General features: G+C 36.7%; 2 protein-coding genes across 34 annotated transcripts in view; both read left to right on the top strand.

Annotated features, from left to right (window-relative positions):
* LOC18437965 (smr (Small MutS Related) domain-containing protein) lies at nucleotides 1-24,660 on the top strand. Of its 33 annotated transcripts, none has more exons than XR_016060153.1 (13): nucleotides 1-180; nucleotides 348-1,001; nucleotides 6,199-6,224; nucleotides 11,770-11,892; nucleotides 13,124-13,209; nucleotides 14,581-14,807; nucleotides 16,025-16,110; nucleotides 16,503-16,559; nucleotides 23,196-23,263; nucleotides 23,427-23,533; nucleotides 23,658-23,823; nucleotides 24,113-24,394; nucleotides 24,468-24,660. XR_016060153.1 is itself a non-coding variant. In XM_020669354.2 (13 exons), the coding sequence occupies exons 2-13, from the start codon at nucleotides 470-472 to the stop codon at nucleotides 24,637-24,639; spliced, it is 1,671 nt and encodes a 556-aa protein (XP_020525013.1). In that variant the 5' UTR covers nucleotides 1-180; nucleotides 348-469; the 3' UTR covers nucleotides 24,640-24,660. The 33 variants fall into 33 exon arrangements, 17 of the variants coding, with proteins under 17 accessions (XP_020525013.1, XP_088729166.1, XP_088729167.1 ...); XR_016060150.1 differs by having other exon boundaries at nucleotides 24,276-24,394; XR_016060157.1 differs by having other exon boundaries at nucleotides 23,658-23,725.
* Nucleotides 24,557-25,562, top strand: part of ELF4 (EARLY FLOWERING-like protein (DUF1313)) — a 9,178-nt gene continuing 8,172 nt past the window's right edge. The window contains exon 1 of the mRNA XM_088873062.1: nucleotides 24,557-24,643. The gene's annotated coding sequence lies outside the window, so the exon portion shown is untranslated. The remainder of the gene's footprint in view (nucleotides 24,644-25,562) is intronic.

Here is a 25,562-nt window from a genome sequence, read left to right on the forward strand (position 1 = left end):
GAGGAATAATAGAATTTTTTTAACGCTGGCTTGTACCGACAAAAGTGCGATGCCATGCCAATTCCCATCCCCTACTCCCCACCAATACCTAATAATTGTGCTTCTATTAAAGATTGAGCATCCCACCACTTCATGATAATCTCAATCATCATACACAGATGCATGCAAAAAAAAAAAAGGGTAGAATTCTTCCCCTCTAACTTGATTAAATAAGAGTCGTATCGAATAGAGATTCAAGGAAACCCGCTTTCAAGAACGATTACTGTTGAGTTGCCAAGGCGATTGGAGACTGCCTCTCTCTCTCTCTCTCTCTCTCTTATATTTACGTGTTTTGTCTCTCTAAGCAGGCAGGGCAGCGCAGCGCAAACAGAGGATGAAGAAGAAGAGCAGCAACGGCAACTCCTGTGGAGAAGGTTAAGCAGCAGCAGTAGTAAGGGAGGGAGAAGGTTCAGCAGCAGCAGCAGCAGTAATGGAGGAGGACGAGAGCACAGCCCTCAATTGGTTGGTCGAAGCCTTCCCCTTTCTTTCCATCGACGCCATTTTGTCTGCATATTGTGATGCCAATGGCGATGCTGCAATGGCCGCCCAAACCCTGCAAGGCCACCCTGCCACTGAGGTCCCCGCTCCCAATTCGTTGTCCGCCAATGGCTGCGACTCTCTCAACCATTCTTCCAAAAAGAAGAAGAATCAGAAGAAGAAGGAGGCTGCCTCCACAAGTAGCGGCACAGTTTCCAGTGTTTTGGGAAAGGGGTACATAGTACCCTCTGTTCAAAGAGTTAATTCGAAGCCCTTGTCAATGGCGATTCGAGATGCAAATAGGGTGTTGTTTAAATGTAGTAATGGAGAAACAGTGGATGAAAGGTTGCCGACTGCTACTGTAACAACAAATTCTGCTATGGGTGGTCAGGAGCCTTCTTCTCATGAAGCCGCTGAAAATTTCTTATGCTCAATGCTTGGTGAAGGATGCGAATTAAACATGGTTGTCATCAAAGACGTTCTCTGTGAGTCTCTCTATCTCTCTCTTATTTATTCCTTTTTCATTTCTGTGCAGTCCCTTATGATCGTCACAATCGTGTTTATAATTTCCACAGTGGATTACTTGCTTATTCATGGTTTCTCTAAAATTTCCACCTGAAATATTGCCCTGACCTGCAATTATTATGCATCGAAAGTCTTAATCATCTGCTCTTTTGTGTTTGGGTGGTCCCCTTCTAACAAATTATCTGCAGTTTTTATTATTTCTAGTAATGCAACAGTTTTGGTTAATAATATGGAAAGTTTTCAATACCTTTTTTTTTATGGAAACTAGTCAACTTGTTAAATTGAACAAAAAATAATAAAACCACATGATGTGGTAAAACAGCGACCCACAAGATGGGTGCTCGGAGTATGGTGGGAGAAGAAGAGAATAAAAAGAAGCCCAAAAAGAAAGAAAAGAAAGATAAATAGAAATACAGTAAAAAAAAATAGGTACTAGAGGGACCAGAGATGGAGAGAAGGAAAATAAGAGGAAGACAGAAAATGAAGGGGTAAAGGAGAATTGTCCTATAGAATGAGAGATTTGAGAATAGCCGAAATAAGGTTAGGTTTGCAGAATAACTAAAGGGCGGACCCAGTGAAGACAAGTGGAGACGACTGGGTCCTCTTCTGATCTTTGAGAGCTCGAAAACATCCCATAATCAAATCTGCAGGAGAACGAACTGCCGGGCCCAAAGAAGACAAGAGGAGACAGCTGGAACCTCTTCTGATCTTTGCGAGCAGGAACACATCCCTTAGAGGCAAGCTGCAGAAGAATAAAATAAAGAGAAGAATGGGGGAAGGGATTGGCCGGAGCGAGAGGAGGGGAGAGAAAAAAAGGCTAGAAAGAAGACTTAAAAAGCGAAAAAAGAGAACACAAAGGGCGAGAATAGAGCAAAAAGGCCTGAAAAAGGTAGAGGAGGTGAAAGGGAGGGGAGGGATATGGGGAGCCTAGTCTGTCGTACCTGAAAAATGAATTTTTTTTTTTTTTTTTTTTTTTTTTGGGGGGGTACGTGGAAAAGAGTGGGGGGACATGGAGAAGAGGGAAGAACTAAGGAAAAAGAGGATGAGGGAGGAGACTTGGGATTATGAGAATTTTTTAGAAGACTTGGAGTGAAAATAAAAGAGTAGGGAAAATGCTGCGAGCTCCTTCCTTAGCAAGGCCATCAGCTACTAAGTTGGCACCTCGACGGATACGTGTGAAAGTCACTAGTGGTAGATCTCTGTACATAAGAGTGATATGGTCAAAGGTGGACCACAACCGCCATGGGGGCTGTGTGAGGTTAGAAGCTCATTGGATGACATTACTGGAATCACACTCCACCTGTGTACCCGAGAATTGTGTGCAAATTTGGAAAATCTTCTTAAGTCCTTCAAGCTAAGCCAAAGCCTCAGCAGTGGTGGAATCTAAAATTTCAAGAGGCCCAGAGAAGGAGAGAAAACTATGATTGCCAAATGAAGCACTATTTGTGTTGAGTTTGAGAACTCCTAGAGGGGAGGACGCCATAGGGTTCTAACATTGGGGGAAGGGGAGGCTAGTGATAGCAAGCTTTGCCAACTACCTCGGAATTGTGAGAGGGAAAGGTGAGAAAAAAGGGGAATGCTGCTTGCCCAAAAGAAGTTAAAAAAATGATATAATTTGAGGTAGAGGGAAGGGATCTAGCAACGCCGCGAAAGGTTCTCGCATTTTTCTATAACCAGATAGTTCACAAACAGGTCGCAACAACAATGCACCATAGTTTTCTACCATTAGAGGGAAAAGGAGGAGAGGAGAAGCGAGGGCCAAGAAAAGGTCAAGTAAAGCTAGAGGGGTGACCCATTGGAGGCCAAAAAGTTGAAGAAGGGTGGAGCAAAGAGTAAAGGAGAAGAACAATGAATAAAAAGTTGAGGGATGGACTCTTCTTCCTGAAGACAAAAAACAATTGTTAGGAAGGGATATACCTCATCTTTGGAGTTGGTCCAAAGTTAAGACTCTGCCCTGAAGATGGATCCAAAGGAAAGCTTGGACCTTATGAGGGACAGGGAAGGACCATAGTTTATTAAGTAGGGGGGAAGGATTCAGATTAGGAAGGAGAGAGGCGTAAAAGAGGAAACTTAAAAGATGCGCAAGGGATTGGGGGACCATATTGGAGAGTCTTTCCTAAAAAGAAGAGTGACGATAGGGGCCAATAGCTGGAGAAGAGAATTAAGAGTATCCATTTCAGAGTCATAAAGGTTCCTTCTAAAGTTGCGGTCCAAAGCAGTGAAGAACCTCTATGTTCCACATAATGAGCTATGAGGGCCTCTTGGTCGGAAACTAAGAGATAAAGAGATGGGAAAAGAAAGTCCAGGATTTGATCCCCAATCCAAAGGTCTTTCCATAATCTGATCCTTTGGCCATTACCTATCTTGAATCCTGTGGAAGCTTTAAAGACAGGTTTGGTTGAGGAAATAGACTTCCAGGCCCCTGAAGCACTAAACATAGGGGATCAGGGTATTTACCCATTATCCTCAAGACCATACTTAGTGTGAATAATCTTCTTCGAAATGAGGAGGGGAAGGGAAGTGAATCTCCACCACCATTTACCTAAAGGGTCGAGTTCATGGTCCTGATCCTCTTCATTCCAAGACTGTCAAACTGCTTAGGGTTGCAAGTCTTGGCATAGGAGACAAGATGAAATTTATGGTCTTCTGAGGCACCACTCCCAAGGAAATTCCTCATGAGTTTCCGTGGCGATGCGCTACAGAGGAGGGAATTTGGAAAAAGGACATTTGGTAGATAGGAATATTAGCCATGGTAGCTTTGATGAGGTTGATTCTACCTTGAAGGGAGAGAAATCTAGGGAAATTTCCAAGTATATTTTTTTATGATATTATCCCAAAGGTGTTTTTTCTAGGTTTCCTTAGACAAAGAGGGAGACCCAAATAGGTAGATGGAAAAGAATCAATAGCATAATCGAGATGTTGGGCAAGGCAGACTGTCTCAGTGTCACTAACCCAAACTCCCAACATCTTGGTTTTAGACATATTAACCTTCATCCCAGTGGTAACCTCAAAGAATCTAAGGAAAAGCCTCAGATTATCCAACTATGCAGGATCAGCTCCACAGAAAATCAGGGTATCGTTTGCATAAGGGAGGTGGGAGACAACAGGACCATTAGAGGAAGTTTGGAAACCCCTGAGAATACCCAGGTCATAGAGCCTGGTGAGAGATTTAGAAAAGAGCTCACCAATAATATTGAACAAAAACGGCGAGAGAGGGTCTCCTTGTCTCAAGCCTTTAGAGGTTGAAAAGAAACCTTTTGGGGAACCATTAATGAGAACAGGAAAAGGAGGACTGGAAATACAGGCCTTGATCCAGTATCTCCTCCTGATACCAAACCCTATACTCATTTGGATCTCATCAAGAAGACCCCATTCGATTATGTCATAGGATAACCAGGCCCATAACCCCAGAGTTGAACATAAAAAGGTTGGCTCCATAGGCATAAAAAGCCCCATCGAGAATTTGCCTATCAGCAACGAAAGTGGATTGGGCTAGGGAAATCACAGAGTGTAACACAGATTTTGTAGGATAAGTTAAGAAGTCTAATACGATGGAAGTCTCTCAACTTTCGGCTCCTTCAATCTTGGAGATGAGAGAAATGAAAGTACAGTTGAGTGCCGAGTTTACGTGACTTCCATGGAAGAATTCTTCCAAAAAGGCCAAGAGCTCAGGTGCCAGGGTATCCCAAAAATCTTGGAAGATGGCGACGGGGAAGCCATCAGATCCAGTGTCTTTGTCCCCCCCAAGGTCTAGGACAGCCTTATGAATTTCTTCCTCATAGAACGGTCTTTCCAGCCAAGCGACATCTTCCAAAGATAAGGAAGAGAAGGAGAAGTCGCTCAGCGAAGGCTTTGGCCTTGTGGGCAAAGAGAGAAGATTTTTGAAATATCTAACAATGGTCCTATTAACCTGCTCAGGCTGTGAGAAGGTGTGGTTACCAACAGAGAGTTGAGTAATATCGTTGCCCCGTCTTCTAGCACTGGCAGTTTTATGAAAGAAAGTTGTGTTTTGGTCTCCTACCTTAAGCCACTTAATCCTGGATCTTTGATACCAAAATGTCTCCTCCTATTTGAGGAGTTGAAAAATAATTTGTTTGGCAGATGCGCACACCTAATATGTTTTTGATAAAGTAACGCCTAATTTTTTTTTTCAAGTTTTTATTGGAAGCAAAAGCAGTGTTTAGCAACACGTTCGAGGCCGAGTGGACTCGGCTCCTTGCTGAGTTGAGTACATGGGCGAAACTGGGGGTACATGAAAATAAAAAATCATAAAAATTATGTGGAATTGTAAAATCAATTTACAGACATTTCTTATGCAATATGAATGTTTTTCATGATGATTTGTGAATATTTCTTGTCACAAGCTCTTGTTTTATATTTTCCTCTTTTGGGGATTTTTCTGAAATATCTCTAGCTATGTATCAATTTTTTCTAAATCCATGTTTTTTAGTGTACTTTGATTTTTGCTATATATTTTTACTACTTTGATCTCTAGTGATATATTTTTCCATGGTTCTTGGACTTTTTAGTTGCTTTTAGTCGACTTTGATTTTTACTATTTTATTTTATTTTTAATATTTTTTAATTTTAATTGTTTGTTTATTATTATTATGTTTTGGTGCCCAATACGCAACTCAAGCGAGTCCACTCAAACTTGTCCGCTTTACGTGGCTCAGGCAGGGCCCAAGTTCCAAACTTGAACTGAGTTCCTGAACATTGATTGGAAGTGATTCCATAAAGTTTTTTTTTTCTCAATGAGTTACAGAACTTTTAATAAAATAAAAAGAGGTACAGGTGAGATTTCCATGATGTTTGTTAAGCAGTGAAAGTAAGATCACCTCCTATTTGATGAAATCATCTTTGCTTGCCTTGTAAATCTGCAATCATATTTAGTAGCGATTGGCAATTCTACTGTGGTGGTTGAGGTGGGGAACACTTGGGTATGCAGCGTAGGAGGCTAAATTTGGATCTCCTATATTTGAAAAATATAATGGTAGTCTCTCTTTTTCTAAGCAGTTCTCATGATAAAAAGAAATTTATTAGTAGCTGCAGCAAACCAATTATATCGATGTCACATCAGAGGTTTATTGATCTCCTTTTTAAATTGCAAATCAACTTCTATTATGTTGTAACTGGTGAATTTCTATGAATTTGCAGGTCATTGTGGGTATGATATTGAAAAGGTGTTGTTACTATCTTCTCCAGTGTTTGGTATTCCTTGTTTCCTTTCCAAATTGATGTTGTAATTTTATTTCCATGGCATTCTGCTTGTACCTGGTGTATGTTTAGTTGTTTTACATTAATGCTCCTTAATTGACTAAGAGAGAAGTTAGTGTGTGGTTAAAGCAGTAATACTTGGAGGGGACATCTGTTTGTTAGATTTTAGTTAACAGGGTTAGCTACAGAGAACAAAATGTTGGTGACCAAAAACAAAAAAAGAAAAGAAATGATGTCTTCCCTCCGCAGCTTATCCCTAAATGAGGAGTGCTCTTTTCTTTACCTCGATGACTTGTCACTGTCAAGCTTTATTTAGTTGTTTAAGCTAAGGGTTAGCTTGATTTGAGTTCTCCAAATACGTGATAAGTTGACAACATACAAGTCATGCATCTTGCACTTAGAATCTATAGGTTGGGAAAAATTGCAAATTTATTTTTCTTGTTGACTACACGTGTGCCCTCCATGAACTTTTGCTTTTGCTTATTTCTACTTGCTGAGATGATCTATAAGTATTTTATAGTGAGAGATATATCTTCAGTTCAACCTGGAATTTTGGTTGAGTAGCTCCATAACTATAAAAAAGAGTATAAGTGGTTGTCTAACTTCTTACAAATATGTACATATTGTTTATATTCAATTAATATGTGTTTGTGTGTTACACACACAGATAAATAACAACAACAACAATAATACACACAAACAACATCAACAACAACAACATCAGTGACAATAACAACAATGACAAAAACAACAACAATTATAGTAACAACAATAATATTAATAATGATGATGATGATGATGATTTCCATTTTTTCTATTTCGTAGTAGTAGTAGAATTTTTTTTTTTGTATGTATTGTAGTAGTAGTAAGTGTACAAATGCTCCCATGGGAGCACACTATATTGCCTCTTTTCTAAAAACCAAATAGGTTCATGCACCCAATGTCGGAACCCACCCCTTTTAGAAAGGGACAACTATAGTTACACCCAATGTTAGAACCCATCTGTTTTAGAATAGCGCACTACAATGTGCTCATGTGAAAGCAACTTTTACACTTACTCCCTCGAAAAAAAGAACTATGCAGAGAGACTAAGTGTAAAATTTTCGCTCGGAAAGTGACGGGTTCGAACATTGGATGTCGGGATCAGCCCACTGAAAAAAATTTGGGTTCTAACACCCATGTCCAAACTGTTTTTTCACTCAAAAAATAACTTTCCAGTTCGGACATTGGATATTCAAACCGGGGGTAATTTGTTCATGAAAAAGAAGAAAAAGTGAGAACGTATAATAGGAAATATATGGGAAACCTTTTCTAAACAGAAAATATAATTGGATTTTTCTGTAAATGTTCCTAATAGCATAAATATCAAGATTAAAAAAGATAGTAGCGGCCAGGCACTAAAAATGCCTAGGCGCGTGTTAGGCGTGTGCGCTTTAAGGGCGGACGCCTAGGCGGCACCTCTATGCAGCTTGGCTAAGGGCAGAAAAAGGTCCTCGGCCAAGGGTATTTTTGTATTCCCCCCCCCAAAAAGTAGGGAAAAGGTTTTTGGGGGGCATTATATCCTTTTTGTGAGTTTTAGATAGAGAAAAACTCTCCAAAATCTTAGCTTTTGAGATCTTTCTCAAGATTGAAGTATTTTTCAACATTTTTGATTTCCTGCAATATCGAAAGATATACTTCCCGACTTTTTTTTGAGCCTGTAGCGGTTGCAAAGGAGGACTTTTGGCAACCAAAGGTCACCATGTTTATATCAATTTGATTTTGAAAATGTTAGCGCATTACAATATTTGAATTAGAGTTTGGTACTTTCTGTGTAAAATGTGATATAATTATTTATTCTTTCCTTTTTGGTTTTTGTTTTTGTTTTGTGATATTTTTACCAGTTTGTATTTGGATTTTTCTCCCATGTTCACTAGTGGGTTTTCGTTTGGGTTATTTTGAACTTTCATTAGGTTGGTATATCCAATCATAGGAAATACACATTAATCTGAAGCAAAATTGATATTATTTGTTGCTAGTGTTGCCAAATTGATTTTTGTTTGTTTACTTTATGTTAGAGTTGCTGGGTCTAATGTTGATGAGCATGAAATGAGATGCAACTTTGTATGGATTAGTGGCTAGTTAACCTTATAAAGTTTGGGGATTGCAAATTCAAGTTCCAATGCAATTCATGTATAAATTTCAAATAGCACGATTGCACAGCACAAGAGCGCACAAAAGCCCTGAAAAATGATGTTCAAAGGGGTTTTGGGGTCCATGATCTGCCCATATGAACTCTCTAGGGCACCTGCTTAGGTTCCTTAAAGTATTTAACATTATTCAATGCTAATAATCATTATAGTAACAACAATAGCAACAAAAATAATAACACTAGTAGTAGTAGTACATCAGCAGTAGCAATAATAGTGATGATGATGATGAAGAGAAGCAAAATCAGGAGGAGGATGAGGGGAGGAGCAGAAGGAGAAGTAGAAGAAGAAGCAAAGGAAAAGGAGGAGGAGGAGAAGCAGAGAGCTGGCAAATGGGTCGGGATGATCCGCTGATTGGGTCCTGGCCCAAATTATAGACATGACGGGTCCCATCTGGGTTTCCTCGACCTGAGTCCAACCTTGGTTGGGTGCGGGTTAGTGTCAATCTAACCCAAAATATATTATGTATAATACATATTTAGCTATATATACTTATTTTATCTATTTTATAAAGGAATTTTATCATCATTATCGTCAAAGCATTTTCCCAACTAATTGGGGTCGACTATATGAATCGTGGTTGGCCATTATGCTCTATTAAGGATCATATCCTCAGTGAGGCCATAAGTTGCCATATCTTTTCTCGTAACTTCCAACCATATCCTTTTGGGCTAATTCCTTTCCTTTTTTGAGCTTTCCTTATAAATTTATTTTATTATCTTTTAGAATATTTTAGACTTGATCAGGCATAAGTCCAAGTCTGACCTTGATCCTATTGGGTCGGGTTGACCTGAACCCGACCTACTTGTTTACAAGTCTAGAGAAGAAGGAGAAGGGGAAGAAGAAGCTAAAGAAGAAGGAGATGATTAAAAAAAATGGAACTGCATGTACTACAAGGCACGTCAAGATAGATGAGAATATAAGCAATGACCTTTAAGAATCTATGAGCATAATGATTTACCTGATCAAGCCAAGAAAGCAAGAAAATACAGTTCGTTGCTGCATTCTTCTCAGTTCTCACGCTTCTAAAGTGACTCGGTTTAAATCCTTCACCAATATTTAGAATCTCATGATGGAGTTTGCACTATTGTGGCCATGCCTGCATACACCACCTAATCGTACGATTCATTTTTTATTATTTGCATTGCTAATATGTAATTAAAAGAAATTCACAATCGAAGTATGTGAGGGTGGTCTTGCTATAGTGATATGATTCGTGGCTCATCACCATCCAAAGTCCATACTAGGTCACATTTGTCTAATAGTGTTTAAATTTTAGTAATTTTTAAAAAAAAATCATACTGACCTGAAATTTAGAGTGTGCACACATCTAACCAACTCACACGTAAATAAAATATTAAAATAATAATTCTCCAAAAAATAAAATGACGAGAATACCTGAAATATTCATAGTGGTATTTTTGTCTTTTTTGTTATTTGGATTTTTTATATTTTATTTAGGTGCAGTAATATTCATTATTTGGATTTTTTTATATTTTATTTAGGTGCCACTCACTAAGACGCACACACACATACAAATTGCAGGTCAATTTGATTTGTAGAAAATTTATTAAAATTCAAACGCTATCAGAAAATCATGACCATCTGATGGACTTTGGATGGTAATGAGCCATGAGTGAAATACTGTAGAAATTCGTTTATGAGTGTTTTTAAGTGCATATATATATATATAGGGAATGGATGCTATTAGCCCAAGGGCTGACTGCTACAGTGTCAGCCAATGGCCTAGATTGAATCTGGGCCAATTTGACAATCACGACTTTGTTTCGTATTTGAATTTTAGTTTTTTCTACAAATCGAAATTACTTGAAAATTTAGGCGTACATTCTACTCATCAAGATGCACCTAATAAAAATATAAAACATTATTTCTCTAAATATAAATTAACCAAACCCTCGAAAGTTTTGGGGGTATTTTGGTCAATTTATATTTTTTGAATTAATTTTTTAATATTTTTATTAGATTCTACTGTTTATTAAGAATAGATGCTCAAAATTTTAAGTGATTTGGATTTGTATAAAAAAATAAAAATTCAAATACGAAATGAGCTTGTGACCATTGGATTGGGCCTAGATTCAATCTGGGCCGTTGGCTTACACTGTAGCTGCTAGCCCATGGGATAGGGATTGTCTACGAAGAGACCATTTACCTTTTGTACAAGGAGGTCACAATTATTATTGTCCCTTAGATTTTAAAATGGGTGGTTGTAAGAATGTCATTGATTAGACACAAAGTTCCAAAATGAAATTTTTGGATTTTGACATCTAATGAGTGGGAATAGTTGTGACCTCCTTGTACAAAAGATAAATAGTTTCTTGTAGACAATCCCATATATGTGTGTGTGTGTGTGTGTGTTATAAAAATTTTGTTGCTTCCTCTTGCGAGTACTTTTAGAATTTTTCATATCCCATCTTGTGTCCTGTTTTGTTGTACACTCGTGTATGCATTTAGGAAATATAGAGAGGACCCATTGAACTTGGCTAATGTGTTTATCTTATTGTCGCATTTCTATGGAGGTGATGAGTCTCAACTACCCATAATTATTGTGAGATATCCAGATTTTGTCAATGACATCAAAAGATCTTGCCAGCCATTTGGCCAATCGCTTGCTCATCTCGAATTTTGGGAACATCTAATTACTAACAATTAATATGAAGTGATTTCATGGGCAACACAAAGCATCACACCTGGGTAATTTACACCCTAAGGTGCATCTATATTACAATTGTGTTTTCCTGCAAGGGAGCCCTAAGCACCTTTTGTAGCCCCATACTCCCTGTTGAACATGCTCACAGTACCTTTTGCCACCTCTACGTCCCTTGTTACAATTGTTGGAAGACATGCTGAAGCCTACCTCTATTATTTCTCATGTTTCCACATGAAGATCCCCAACAAGAGCTTCTAGAACTTGTATAAACCCTAAAATGTCAACTACACTGCGTGCTTCTTGGTCAAAAGTGCTCTTCTTAAAGTATGGCTTAGACCACTACCTCTGTGTCAGCATAAGTTGGGTTTTTGCTTCTCCACTTTGAATGAGAAAAGTTTGACACTCTCTTTCTCTAGTTTTTTAATCATGTATGCACTAGCTGCTCTCCTTTCAATGAGAAAAGTATTTCAAATGACAATTTATGTAAAATCTTTTGAGTTGTACATGTCATTTATGACTCTTTCACCTGCTGTTTATTTTTTCTAACAGATGGACTATCTATGTGTTTGTTATTGCCTTTGAAGTAATTCTTGAAAGACAATAACTTAATAATTTGGTTATAGGTTTCGATAAAAAAAATTATTCTGCTTGCAGAGCACAAATATGTTGCTTGCTTTGTCATCTAGTTCTTTTGGAGTGTCTGATGATGGAACTTCCTCTCCTTATAAGATAAGTTCTGAAGGTTCTATGGAAACTGACTTATCCAGTGATTTCCAGGTATTTTTTAAACTTTATTCTATCTGTTCCTGAATAATAGCATTATCTAGGTTCGACATATGGAAGCCTTTTATTCATAAAATTTTAATGGTCATTTTTGTTTCCCAGTCTTTTTATTCTTGTAGCATTGTTTCACAAGAGCTCATAATGGGTAAAGCTTCTAAAGGTCACTACCTTTTTTCAGATGTAGCCACCTTATTTGATGGGTTGGTGCCCCTTGGTAATAGTGTTCCATGCCCATATTGGAATTTATGAAAATGGTTCTGTGCCAATTAGTGAGGAAAAAAAGACAAAATTCTCATCATTTTTTGCTGAACTTTCAAAGTATTTCATAGAGGCTTTTTTGGAATATGCTTCTGGCACCATTGGGCTCATGTTTCAAGTTTAGCAGAAATGTATGTAGGGATTTCTCATGATGGAACTATTCGTTCTCGATGTGCTCCTGATTTCGAAGATTTGATACTGAGGAATCTCATGCAGTACTTAATACTATTTTAGCAAATGAAACCTAGTCTGTGCTACAATTTATAGGGAAATTCTTCTTTAACCAGTAATCATTGGAAGGTTCTTTCTTTTCTTCGTCAGAATGGCTAATGCTTTTAAAATGAAATTCAGTTATAAAATACCTGTGTAATAAGAAATTAAATGTTGATTGATACGAGCACGAGACCAATCACAAATCAAAGCAGCTTTTTTTGCAAATAATAAACATAGTTTGAGATAACTTAATTTTTAGTTTTTGGAACCTTGTTCTTTGGTGGTCCTACTTCCAAACCTAATATCCCAGGTATGAAAAGTTCTGTTCTCTTGATAGCTTTCATTCGTTCCCTTGTTTTTTATAGTAACCAAGGGGAAAATGTATTTACCTCCTCCTGGGCTTCTCATACACCCCTTCTTTTTTATGTGAATGCCAATTTGGGCAGTTTGAAAGTATTTCTTTCAAGGCTTGTCACATTTACAGTTTATGATATAGTCTCATTTAAGTAGTTTTCCTGATTTGCGTTTAAAGAATTGCTCAGTATCTACTTGTGATTTATTTGATATTTTGTCATAGAAAAGGATAATTGTCCATGTGGGCAATTTTTTATTTTTTTATTAGGATTACTAAACAGGGCCTTTCATTAGTACAAAAGCATAAGCAAATCAGGAGAAATATTTCACTTCGCATTTCCTTTATGGTCAACAATTGTTTTTAGTAAATTGTTTCTGATTACTGGACTTTGTATTGCAGACTGTTGATCAAGCATTGGAATTAAAATTTCCTCAGCTGTGCAAATGGTTATATGAAATACCACAGTCTGCTGAATATAATAGTAGGTGGGTCTTTGGTCATAATTGTGGTCTCTTATGTAATCTTCCCATGTAAAGCCATCAATGTGAGTCATGTGGCTGAAATCATGATTTGTATAGAACATCGTTGTCTTGCCTAAGGTATGCCCTGGCAATGCATTATATGGTGGCTTATTATCATTGGGCAGATGAAAAACTTTGTAGGATGAATATGTTTTTACCTTAGGTATATAAATGTACTTTTGTTTCTTGAGTTTTTTTCAATTTTTAAGAAGCATTCCAACAGTGAATTGCATGTTTTGCCTTCACTATTTGTTTTTCCAGTCGCCTAAAATCAGCAAATAAAGTGATACATACCCTATCACTACTTCATCGTCTTCATCGTCATCATCATCATCATCATCATCAAAGCCTTTTCCCAACTAATTGGGGTCGGCTATTCCCTATCGTTACTTATTGAATATAAATAAATCTCTTTTCTATTTCTCAAAAAAAAAAAAATCCCTTTTCTGTGCCCCAACCATTCCTAGGCATTGTTCGGGTGTAAAACATGAAGTGTCAGTATCAGTTGTCTTGGTACCACAAACGATCAATGTTATTGCAAGATACACCAGAAGAAAAAAACCTTAATATTGAGTGATTGCACTGACTAACATGAATTGACCATTGTTGTATTGCTGTTGATGTTGATTTTGAGTGTGGAAGATTTGAATTTTTATTCCCGTACATCGGAATTTTTAAGCTCAAAGAATTGGTAGAACCACCTTTTCTTTCTTTTTCTTTTTGCCAGTCTAGCTAGAATTCAAACTTCCGATGTTTAGGCCAAAACCCCTGAGAACTGATATTGGAAATTGATAAACTGATCTTTATCTTCAACTAAAACTCAAGGCTTTATACTAATGTGAAAACCAAAGTCAAAAGTTTATAATAAAATCAAAACTCACTTTCTCATGATTTAGTGAGATTGGATGGCCAAGATTTAAAAGATCAATGCTGTCATTATTTGTGATCCTATTCCTTTCTGGCAGCTAAGAAGTAGTTAATGGAAATTTTGATTCACATAATCATACTTTTCATACAAATTATTGCAGCATAAATCAAACGTGGAAGTGGAAGTGAATGAAATACATATCATGGTATGGGAGGTTTTTTGTTGGAAGAGAATTTTAAACAACAAAAATAGGGTTTGTTTCTGAAAAACTTTATGGTCATGATCTTATGTGCTACATAAACCACTTCATTTATGATATTGGCATGTTGTATGATGGCAAGTGCAAAGTTGCCACTGTGATATTTCATGATGCTTTTTCTCAAGGAAAAGTTGGCCAATAGAAAATGTTTCATTTTTTAGCCTCTTGTTTTAGGAAACCAAAGTAACTTTTAGTTGAATTGGTGCAGGGATGACTCCGATCTTATGCATGTGCATGGAGCACATATTTTATCACATCCTGGAATGTGTGAAGGCGATCCTCAACAGAAGGTTTTGGAAACTTTGTTTAATATTCCTGAGAGTACTGAGCATGAACCAAAATATATGGATTGGAAGAGTGTCACAAACAAGTTGGAGGCATCTGGCGAAGGACTAAAATTTCAATCTGGCGAATTGCAACCTAGTCTCGTAGAAGGTATTTGACTCGTCATCCCCACTGAATTACCCAAAAAAAAAAAAGACATCATGATAGCATAAATTAACTTATATATGATGCCTGTTAACAAGTACACTTGTGCTAGAGATCCAGGTTATGATATATGATTCACAGATGCTTCAAAAAGGGTATGGTTTTCATGTTGGATACTTTGGAAAAATATCTAAAATCACAAAAATGATGTTCGAACCATGTCCACAGCCATATTCCTGCATCATAGGTTTTAATCTTCTCTTTGTTTTTTGTTCATGAATCCATCTACTTTGGCCTTTTATTCTTTTGGTCATTGTGATTCTTAAATCACTTGATTAGTTAAATTCAAACCCAAGTTTGTTATTAGAAAAATTGTGGGCTGCCTCTTACTCACTGCTCGTTGGAACACTGTAAACTTTATATTATCTATATATTGTCGATGACTTAAATTTTTGTTTTTTTGAAACTGTTTGACTGTTATATAAAAAAATAGTAGTTACATTGCCACCGAAGTGGTAAAAATTGGCATCCACAAAATGGGTGCTCAGATTATAAGGAGGGAAGAGAAGAAGCAAAAACTACAATAGAGAAATAAAATATATAATGACGAACAGCTGAATATCTAAAAATGTCATCAAAACATTGGAGCATCATCAATTTTGAGAGTCCGCAGAAGATGTCCACATAGTTGGATATAATACAGTTACCAAAAAATGAGTGTAGACTGCTCCTTGGAATCAGAATGCAAGGGGCCAGAAGGAGAGCCCTACTGTCGAGTCAGGATGTGATGAAGATGGATTCCATCACCAAAAAATATTTATACAAAACAAAGAGAAATAGAAAGAAAGCACTAGTTAAACTACGTGCTTAGAATTGGAGGTGCTTATCGGTGTTAGCTTAGAAACTATATTGAAACTTACTCTTGATCTTCCAACATTTCCCTTAGGAACTCATTCCAAGGTCAACATGATAGATCCTATTGCATGGGTAATGCTGAAGCTTTTTAGTAAATATAAATGGGAATCATCCTCATCAGTTTGTATAGACAGTAAATACTAAACACATTGGAATGTCCACACAATCTTGGATTTGTCGGAGAGATGGAGAATTTATTTTAGAAAGTTTTAGTTTGAACAATGATTGAGAAAGTGCCTTCATGTTCTAATCTATAGATGGATCAGTTGATGCTTAATTTTAACTTAATTGTTTTCCGTTTTTCTTAGCAAGTGTAGGTAAAGGAGATGAGTACAAGTTTTTTCGGAAACCTGCAAGACTGCATTGGGATGATATGAAATCCCTTTACAAAAGAGTAAGATTGGAAATTTCACATTTTTGTTGATTCCATGGCTCATGTCTGTGCAGCTTAAGGACTTTTAGGTATGGGCTCAAGGCTAGGTGGCCAAGGTGGGGGATTACTACAACATGACGTTTTGAGTTCCATTCCTACCATGGGTAGAGGATCGCATCCCCACTATATTACCCCAAAAAAAAGAAAAGCTAAAGGACTTCTAATTTAGTGCAGTCCCTTATCTGAAAATCATATTAGAAAAGCTCTATTTATTTATTTATTTATTTATTTTGTAGTTTAGCGTAGTAATGGAACTCTGGATATGGTGTGGAATGCTGCCACCCTGACCACCGAGGCCTAGGGACCACATTCCCAAAAGCTTTAGTTATTGAATATTATTTATTCTTCTGCAGGCAGCAACAGCATACACAAAGGGTGAGTGGGCTAATGCTGCTCATCTTTCCGAGAAGGTATGAAATAGCTAGCAAATATCAGCAATATTGCTTTACAAATTGAAACTTCAAAGTTATAAATTCCTTTGTCGCACTTTCATGGATTCTGTAGAAATGTTCATAACAATTTAAAACTGGAACTTCCTTGTCACAGAAATTACATATTCATTTTTACTCAATAAAATACTATATTTGAAACTGGAGAAATCCTTATTCACATGGAATTTTTACATTTGAGTTGGGATGTTGAGTCCAATCAAAAAAGGGGGACCTTAGATGTGTTCCTTTCTTTGACATTGATCTTCTTGAATAAATGAGAGTTGTTAATTGCACTTGAGGGTTTGGGGTATGATCCGGTAATCAGGTTGTTAGACATTGCTTCAAACTGCGAGGCACTATCTAAGGTCTTGACTCGAGGCAAATGTGTGGATGTTAGTAAAATCTGTTGACCTCTTCAATGTCTAGTTACCCCAAAAGCTAGGTTTGTCAGAGTTTTATATATATATATATATATATATATATATATATATATGAGCAATGATTTCATGCAACTGTTGTATAGTAATATGATGCAACAATCTTAAAAAACCATCTTATGGCCATTTGTTTGATCCAAATTTTGAAATATACTCTTTTTATTCTAATGAACAATCACAAAAAAAGAAAAAATTGAAAACACAACCTAGAAAGTGTTTTTTTAGCCCAATTAACATAGGCGGTTCATTTTGGTTAGATGCTTGGATCTAGGCCTTAGAAGGATTTTTCTCATTTCCAATTTTTTTGGATGGATTTATTATCATTAGATGAATGATGTTAAAAAAAGAAAAAAATGATTTTGAGTTCATGAAGGCTAAGATCTTGAAATTCACAAAATGAATGGTCTAGATTCGTTTTTGGAGGGGACTCATTTTGACCATATCTAGGGTTCAAATTGAACTTTTTTTTTCTTGTGGATTGATTATTGAGATGAAGAGAGCGTGTGCGTAAAATTTGGGATCATAAAAATGCCACAAACATGGTTTTCTAGAAGTGTCGTTGCATTATACTATTATACAACCATTCCATTGGATCATTGCTCTATATATATATATATATATATATATATATATATATATATATATATATATATATATATATAGTCTCATGAGTTAAGAAACTGAAGACAAATTTGCAGGTTTAAGAGTGAATGAAGTACAAAATTGGCATTGCTAAGTTGTCAGCTGATTCGTTGTTCACATGCCTAATTTAGACTAATCTGAATCTCTAAACCTGCCTCAAAAGGCTGAACTGAACTTTCATTTATTTCCGCATTTAATTGCTCCTTTTGCTGCTATGTTAGCTGTAGACAGACATTTCTGACCAAACGATCCTTGCAATTATTGGTGCAATACTGTCTTAGAAATATATTCTTATACTCTTGTGTTGCTGTTAAAGATTAAATCGTTTTGTGGTTATGAGTGTTGAATGTAATATGGGGCATTTTTGTCCTTTTTCTGAACTTTAGGACATTAGGTTTGACTAAAGTACTTAAAGTGTATTTCTACAATATTATCATCCAATTATTGTAAATAAAGTTTAAGAGGTACATGTGGCCTATGCAATTAGTCTACGCACTTCCCTTTTTTTTTTTTTTGGAAGAAAAGATGAAAAAGAAGAGAGAGAGAGAGAGGTGTGCAGATTAATTGCATAGCCCACATTTCACCTCTTAAACTTTATTTATAATAACTGGATGATAATATTACAGAAATGCCCTTTAAGTACATTAGTTAAAACTAATGTCTTAAAGTTTATAAAAAGGACAAAGATACCACATACTACATTCAACACTCATAACCACATAATGATTTAATCTTTAACAATCCCCCTCAAGCTGGAGCACATATATCACCCATACTCAGCTTGGAACAAATATGCTGAGTCTAGTTACGACCAAGAGCCTTGGTAAATATCTCAGCCAATTGATCCTTCAACTTCACCTATGGAGTTGTTATCTACCTATTTGTCACTTTCTCTTGAATAAAATGGCAATCAACCTCGACATGTTTTGTTCTCTCATGAAAAACCGGGTTGCTAACAATATGTATGGCTGCCTGATTGTCACAGAACATCAAGAACCCCATTTCCTTCATCAAGGTTTTCAACCACATAAGCTCACATGTAGTGTGAGCAATTGCTCTATACTCATCCTCTGCACTATACTTGCTTCACATTTTGTTTCTTGCTTTTTTAGGTCGCCAAATTTCATCCAACAAAGGTACAATAGCCTGTAATAGATGTTCTGTCTGATTGAGATCCTGCCCAATCAGCATCATAATAGTTGTCAATACAAAAATGCCTGTTCTTCCTGTAGATGAGTCCTCGACCTGGAGCCCCCTTCAAATATCTCAAAATCTGTCTTACTGCTTCCCAATGTGGTGTTATGGGAGAATCCATAAACTGACTCACTACACTCACAACGAAGTCTATGTCTAGCCGAGTGATTGTTAGGTAGATAAGTTTTCCTACAAGCCTTCTATATCTACTAGGGTCTTATAATAAATCTCCGTGATCCTTTGACAGTTTAACACTTGGATGTATAGGTGTATTAACTGGCTTAGCACCCAACATCCTTGTTTCTGTCAACAAATCTATTTCATAGTTCTTTTGAGACGAACTGATACCATATTGGGACCTGGCTGCCTCTATTCCAAGAATGTACCTCAGCTGTCCTAAATCATTTGTTTGAACATACCGTCGTAGATAACCTTTCAATTAATTAATTGCTTCTTGATCACTCCACGTAATAATAATACATCAACATAAACCACCAAGATAATAATTCATAATGAATGATCCACATGGCTCCTTCGAAACCCCATATGCCATAACAAATTCGCTAAACTTCTCAAATCATGTGGGGATTGCTTCAATCCGTAAAGTGCTTTCCTCAGCTTACATACTTTGTTTGACTTCCCCTGAGCAACAAACCCTAGTGGTTGCTCCATATACATCTCTTCTTGTAGATCACCATGAAGAAAGGCGTTCCTAACATCAAGTTGCCCCCTTATTTGTTGCTGCAGATATAAGCACTTGGACTGAATTAAGCTTGGCTACTGGTCCAAATGTCTCAGAATAGTCGATACTTAAAGGTTTGTGTATACCCCTTGGCCACTAGCCTAGCTTTTAACCTCTCCACAGATTCATCTGGCTCAAATTTAACTGTGTACACCCAATGACATCCAACCGGTCTCTTTCCTTCCGACAGATCAGTAAGCTCCCACGTGCCATTTGATTGAAGTGCAACCATTTCGTCATTCATTACTTCCTTCTATCCAGTATGTGAAAGAGCTTTATCCAGTATGTGAAAGGCACAATTCCTATTGGAAGAAGACAGTTTTTCGAATGTAACAAAATGGGCAATTGGATGTCTAGTACAGGATCGCTGACCTTTACGAAGTGCTATGGGAAGATCAACATTATCATACCCAGGAGTGGGTTCTAGAACAAAAATAGGATCCAAAGACGAAGATGAAGATTGATTGATTGGAGCTAGTGATGATGACACTTCCTTTACTTTTCTTTCTTGTATATGCTTTGTAGGGCTGCACTTGTGGAACATTAGAAATAGGAGGAAAGATGGACTCTTCATGAGTGGATGCTTGAGGTGTTGCAAGAGGGTCATCAAAAGAAATAGGAACCGGGATAGGAATGGGAATAGAAGAGGAAGAAGGAATGAACTTTCCATCATTCAAATTCTCTACTTGAATTAGGTCCCTTGAGTCAATTTCAATCATTTTCCCTTCATCAGAAAAGTATGGAGTATTCTAAAAAAAGGTAATGTCTGCACAAACAAACTTTTTCTTCAAACCATGATGATAGCTTCCGTAACCTTTTGTGTATGAAAATATCCTAAAAACACACACTTAACAGATCGATGATCTAATTTGTTTGTCAATACTAGGGCCCAGAACATGAACAAAACACGCACACCCAAAAATTCGAGGAGCTAAATAAAGGTCTATCAGGAAAGAGTAAAGACTATGGTGATTTTCCCTATAAAACAAAGCAAGGCATGTGATTTATCAAATAACAAGCAGTCAATATAGCATCTCACCAATAAATTTTTGGCACATGCATATTTAACAACAAAGCACGAGTCATTTCTATTATATGATGAATTTTCCTCTCAGCTAACCCATACTGTTGAGGGGTGTGTGCACATGATGTTTGATGCCAAATACCATATTATCATGTGTGGTTAAATTTCTGAAAATCTTTGGATAAGTATTCTCAAGCATTATTTGACCACAGAATGCTAATATACGTTCCAACTGAGTTTGAATTTCTCAATAAAACAATTGAAAAATAGACAATGCTTCAGATCTATCTTTCATTAAATAGATCCAGGTCATTCAAGAGAAATGATCCACAGAAATTAAAAAACATCTGTGACCAGACAGATTCTGAATTTTAGCAGGACCCCAAATATCTGAATGAACAACTGCAAAAGGAACTGATATTCATTTGGAAGGAAATCCTATGATGTTTGCTTAACTTACAAGCCTCACACTCTAGGGTTGACAAAGGCTTTAATGAAGGAACTAACAACCTTAGATTATTAATAGATGGATGACCAAGCCAACAATGCCATTGAAGGGGAGAAACACTGGAATGAACAAGACTAAGATCAAGATAGTAGAGTCCTTTAAACTCACAACCACCACCAACCATCTTCTTCATTTTTAGATTCTGAAAAACACAATGTGAAGGATAGAAAGTCACTGAACATTGAAGAGATTTCGTTAATTTACTAAATGACAACAAACTAAATGGAAACTTTGGAATGTAGAGAACATATGAAAATGAGAGTTAAGTAGGACAAAAACAATGCCTTTCCCAGACATACTAGATAAAGAACCATCAACCAATGTAACATAAGCAGTTGAATCTAATTGATTGAGAGAAGAAAACACATAAGACTCACCAGTCATATGATCAGAGGCTCCTGAATTAATGATCGAGGGAGATGGCCTCTGAGACGCAAGAAATGCAGAAGTACTTGTATTTGCTAGAGTGGTAGTGGAAGAGGATGAGTAGGTGGCTGTTGACTATTCCTGATTAACTTATCATGCGAGAGAAACTAAATCACGAGTAGAATTAAGAGCCTGACTATGATTACTGGAGCCCACTATATGTATTTCATCACTCTCAAAAACATAAGCTGCTTGATTAGCCCAAGCGGGCTTACCAAACTTATCCCAACATTTTTCAGCCGTATGATTGGTCCGTCCATAGTGGGTGCACATCATGTTTCCTCGGCGTCTACCACTACCTCCCCTTGAATCACGGCCACATCCTTTGTTACCACCACCATGGCCCCTACTGTCAACTTTGCCAATTGTGGAAGTCAAAGCAGATCCATCACTCGTACTGGCAGTTGATAAAGTACCCCGTTGAAGGCGTGAGTACACATTGTTGAGAGAAGGAAGTTTACTGCTAACTAAAATATGGGGCACAAATAGAATGATACTCAGAACCAAGGCCGGAAAAGAATTTTGCAACTCTAAATTCTTTCTTTTGCTTCTTTAGAAGTCATTTGACAGAGGTTGATACATTTTTAACTCTTCCCACATACCTCGAGGAGTACTGTAACAGTCACTAAGACTTATATCACCTTGCTGTAAAAGAAACATGCCCTCATAAAGACATCTCATATATTGCCTCCCACACCTCCTTGGCAGTATAAAAAAACACGACATTTAGCTCTCACATGGGGTTCCATATTATTCCATAACCAAGTCATAATTTGATAGTTTTCCTTAAGCCACTCCTCATATCCATTATCTAACTCTTTTGTCCATCTTTAGTCAGAACTTTTTCTTTCCCCTTGCACCTAGAAATACCTTTATAGACTGGGAGGTAATTAGGCCCATTTAATTTCTCATTGGTTGCCGGAATCCTATCATGTCACCAATGTTGGAAATTTCGAGCTCACTTTCTTCAGCCATAGGGAAAGATAATAACACACAGAAAAGGTATGCAAGAATATATCAGGCCGAGCACAATTGGGAGCATTAAAACACTAAATTCAACTTTATAAATTTTCAAGGCAAAGGACTGCACATATAACAATTTTCAATCACTTAGGAAGAGAAAATTTACCATTCAGGCATCGATGATCCCCAACAGGTTTACCTATTTTGCTTCAACTACACACTTTGAGACAATTTCAGCAACTCTTCCTCTTGTTTTTTACATGAAAGAGAGAAAACTTCAGCAACATAAACATTCACAGCACAGGCCATCACATTGGCCATGCACACGCAAAAAACAGGATATCGCTTGATGAGATCAGCACCTGACGCGATTATAGGTTCCCCTTCTTCACTTCTTCTCTCTTTTTTTTTTCTTTTTCTTTTTTTAAGTTCATTGAAAGGAGAAGATCAATTCAGATCTGCTCTGATACCATGTGAACAGTACTGTGAGCAGCTCTGTTCATGGCACTATTCCCAGTACCGTTGTATTTTAGTCTGGAAAACAATTAAGGAGCTCAAGTATGGCTTAGCAGTTGTATTTGTCATTTGAATTGACAGCTAAAATGTTGCTGTCCTTTATTGACTAGTTCACATATTCAAGAAGGATTTATTCTAATATGCTATGAATTTGTGTTCTTAGGGGAGAGCATGCAAAAGAATGGCCCGCAAAGCAGAAGAAAGTGCTAGCAAGAGGATCTTCGAGCTCAGGTTATATACCTTGGATACATTTATCATTTACTTCACGGGTGTTCAAGTCTTATATTTGCATACTTCTATTTTATTCATGTGTCTATATCTGCGCATGACTATGTCGATATTTTGTTATAGGATGCTCTAAAGGTAATGATTCTGATCATCAATGAATTTGCAGAAACAAGGGAGTCCAAAATGAAGTCACAATTGATTTACATGGCCAACATGTTAAAGAAGCATTGAGGATTTTAAAATTTCATATCACATTGTTCACTTGCACTCCAGGTAATTATATCAATATGTTATGATATTAGAATGCTCTTCCATAGAGACATCACGTTCTGAACTTGATTGATATTATTATGATAGATTTTGAACTATATGCTGACTTATCTGTTCTTTCTCTTAGTAATTCAGCGTCTTAGGATTATCACAGGGAGAGCTGCACAAGGTGTTGCTAGGGGGATAAAACAATCAGTGAGGGTTCCTTTAAACCATTGTTCTTTGGCATCACTGAAGACTATTATTGATTACTGTTATTTGCTTGTTGGCCATGCCCAAGTGTATGAGCAATGGTAATTTTTAGAGGTTGAATTTTTTCATATGGTGTTCAATTAACCTGGAGAACATGGGGCATGGCCATTTACCGTATGGGCATTCCTTTCCATGAAAATATGCAGCTGGTTTAAGGATACAATACCTGCATATCAAAATATACAGAGTGAACATAAATTTGCAATTCTTGAGATACATAATATCACATTTTCGTTCCTTCTTTTTCTTGGTGCCTTTTTGTAGGATAAGATAACAGTGTTTCTAATTTTGGTAAATGAGATACTCGTCTGATTCTAATGAGTTATCCAGGTATTTACTAATGCGCAGTCATAGCTGAGAGACTTGGAGCAACACAACAAGCAGGGCACTGTTATTTTGTGATTTTATTGTTCTTGTTTGCGCGTTTAGTTACTCAAGACATGATGTCCATGTTTTGAACATTATCTAACTCTCTAGAACGTTGTTGTCTCAGGTCATCAACCTTTTGCAGAAGGAAGGCATTGGATGGGAAGAAGAAAACGTTGGAACAATAGTTATTAGATTAGAGGGGGTGAAGGACTTGAGTTTTGAAGGGTCAGATAATGATTCAGAGTATGAAGTGTATTTAAGGGGAATTGCTATCTGATCTTTCAGAATATGTTGTAATCCTATATTTGAAATGCAGAGCTCGTAGCAGAATGCTCTGGATTCTGAATACATGGGGAAGCAGCCCATGCTTCAGCAAATGTAAAATATCAAATGTAAATTATGCATTGGGAAGGAGAGGGCCAGAAATGCTGTTTCAAACTTCAAGAGATGCCATTACTCCAGCCTTTGATACTGGAAACCCATCATAATATCGTAAATACCTTGGAAAATTTCTTTTTGTTGATTAGTTTTATGGAAATGCAATTATTATTCTTATTAGTAGTAGTAGTAGTACTACTATGTTATAGTGACTGTGATCTCCTTGTATTAAATTGAAATCTGATGGACAAGAGTGACTGTGATCTCTTTTACTAAAAGTAAATGCTCTCTTTGTATATATATATATATATATGAGAATGGATGCAGTTTGCCCATGGGCTGGCTGCTACAGGTCAACCAATGATCCAGATTGAATTTGAGCCGATCTGACGGTCACAATCTTATTTCGTATTTGAATTTTTATTTTTTTCTATAAATTCAAATTACTTGAAAATTTAGGCGTACATTCTACTCATCAAGATGTACTTAATAAATAAAATAAAATTTGTAAAATATAAATTGATCAAAATACCTTTGAAAAGTTTTTGGGGTATTTTGGTCAATTTTATTTTCGAATTTTTTTTTATTGTTTTTATTAGATTCTATTAGTTTTTAAGAATAGATATTCAAAATTTCAAGTGATTTGGATTTGTATAAAGAAAATGAAAATTTAAATACGAAATGAAGTCGAGATCATTGGATTGGGTCTAGATTCAATCTACGCCGTTAGTTGATATTGTATTTGTCAATCCGTAGGTTGACAGGATATATATATAAATATATATATGTACTGTACCTGAAAAACCCTAATGCTATCTCCTTAGTTAGTTTGAATATTAGAAGTTCATTCACCTGAAATGCGAGAATTGGTCATCATTCCAAATTTCAAATGATTTAATGGTGAATTACCAATGCCATGATATGTTGGTAGCCATTTGAGACGGAGCATAAGAACCTATGAGAACAATAGTGCATGGTATGGTGTATTGTAGAGTTGTATCACCTAGACAAACTGGTGTCTCCCTAATACTGT

The sequence above is a fragment of the Amborella trichopoda genome, chromosome 8 (genome assembly GCF_054954075.1).
Source record: "Amborella trichopoda isolate Santa Cruz 75 chromosome 8, AtrichopodaSantaCruz75HAP2 v2.0, whole genome shotgun sequence".
Taxonomy (NCBI): domain Eukaryota; kingdom Viridiplantae; phylum Streptophyta; class Magnoliopsida; order Amborellales; family Amborellaceae; genus Amborella; species Amborella trichopoda.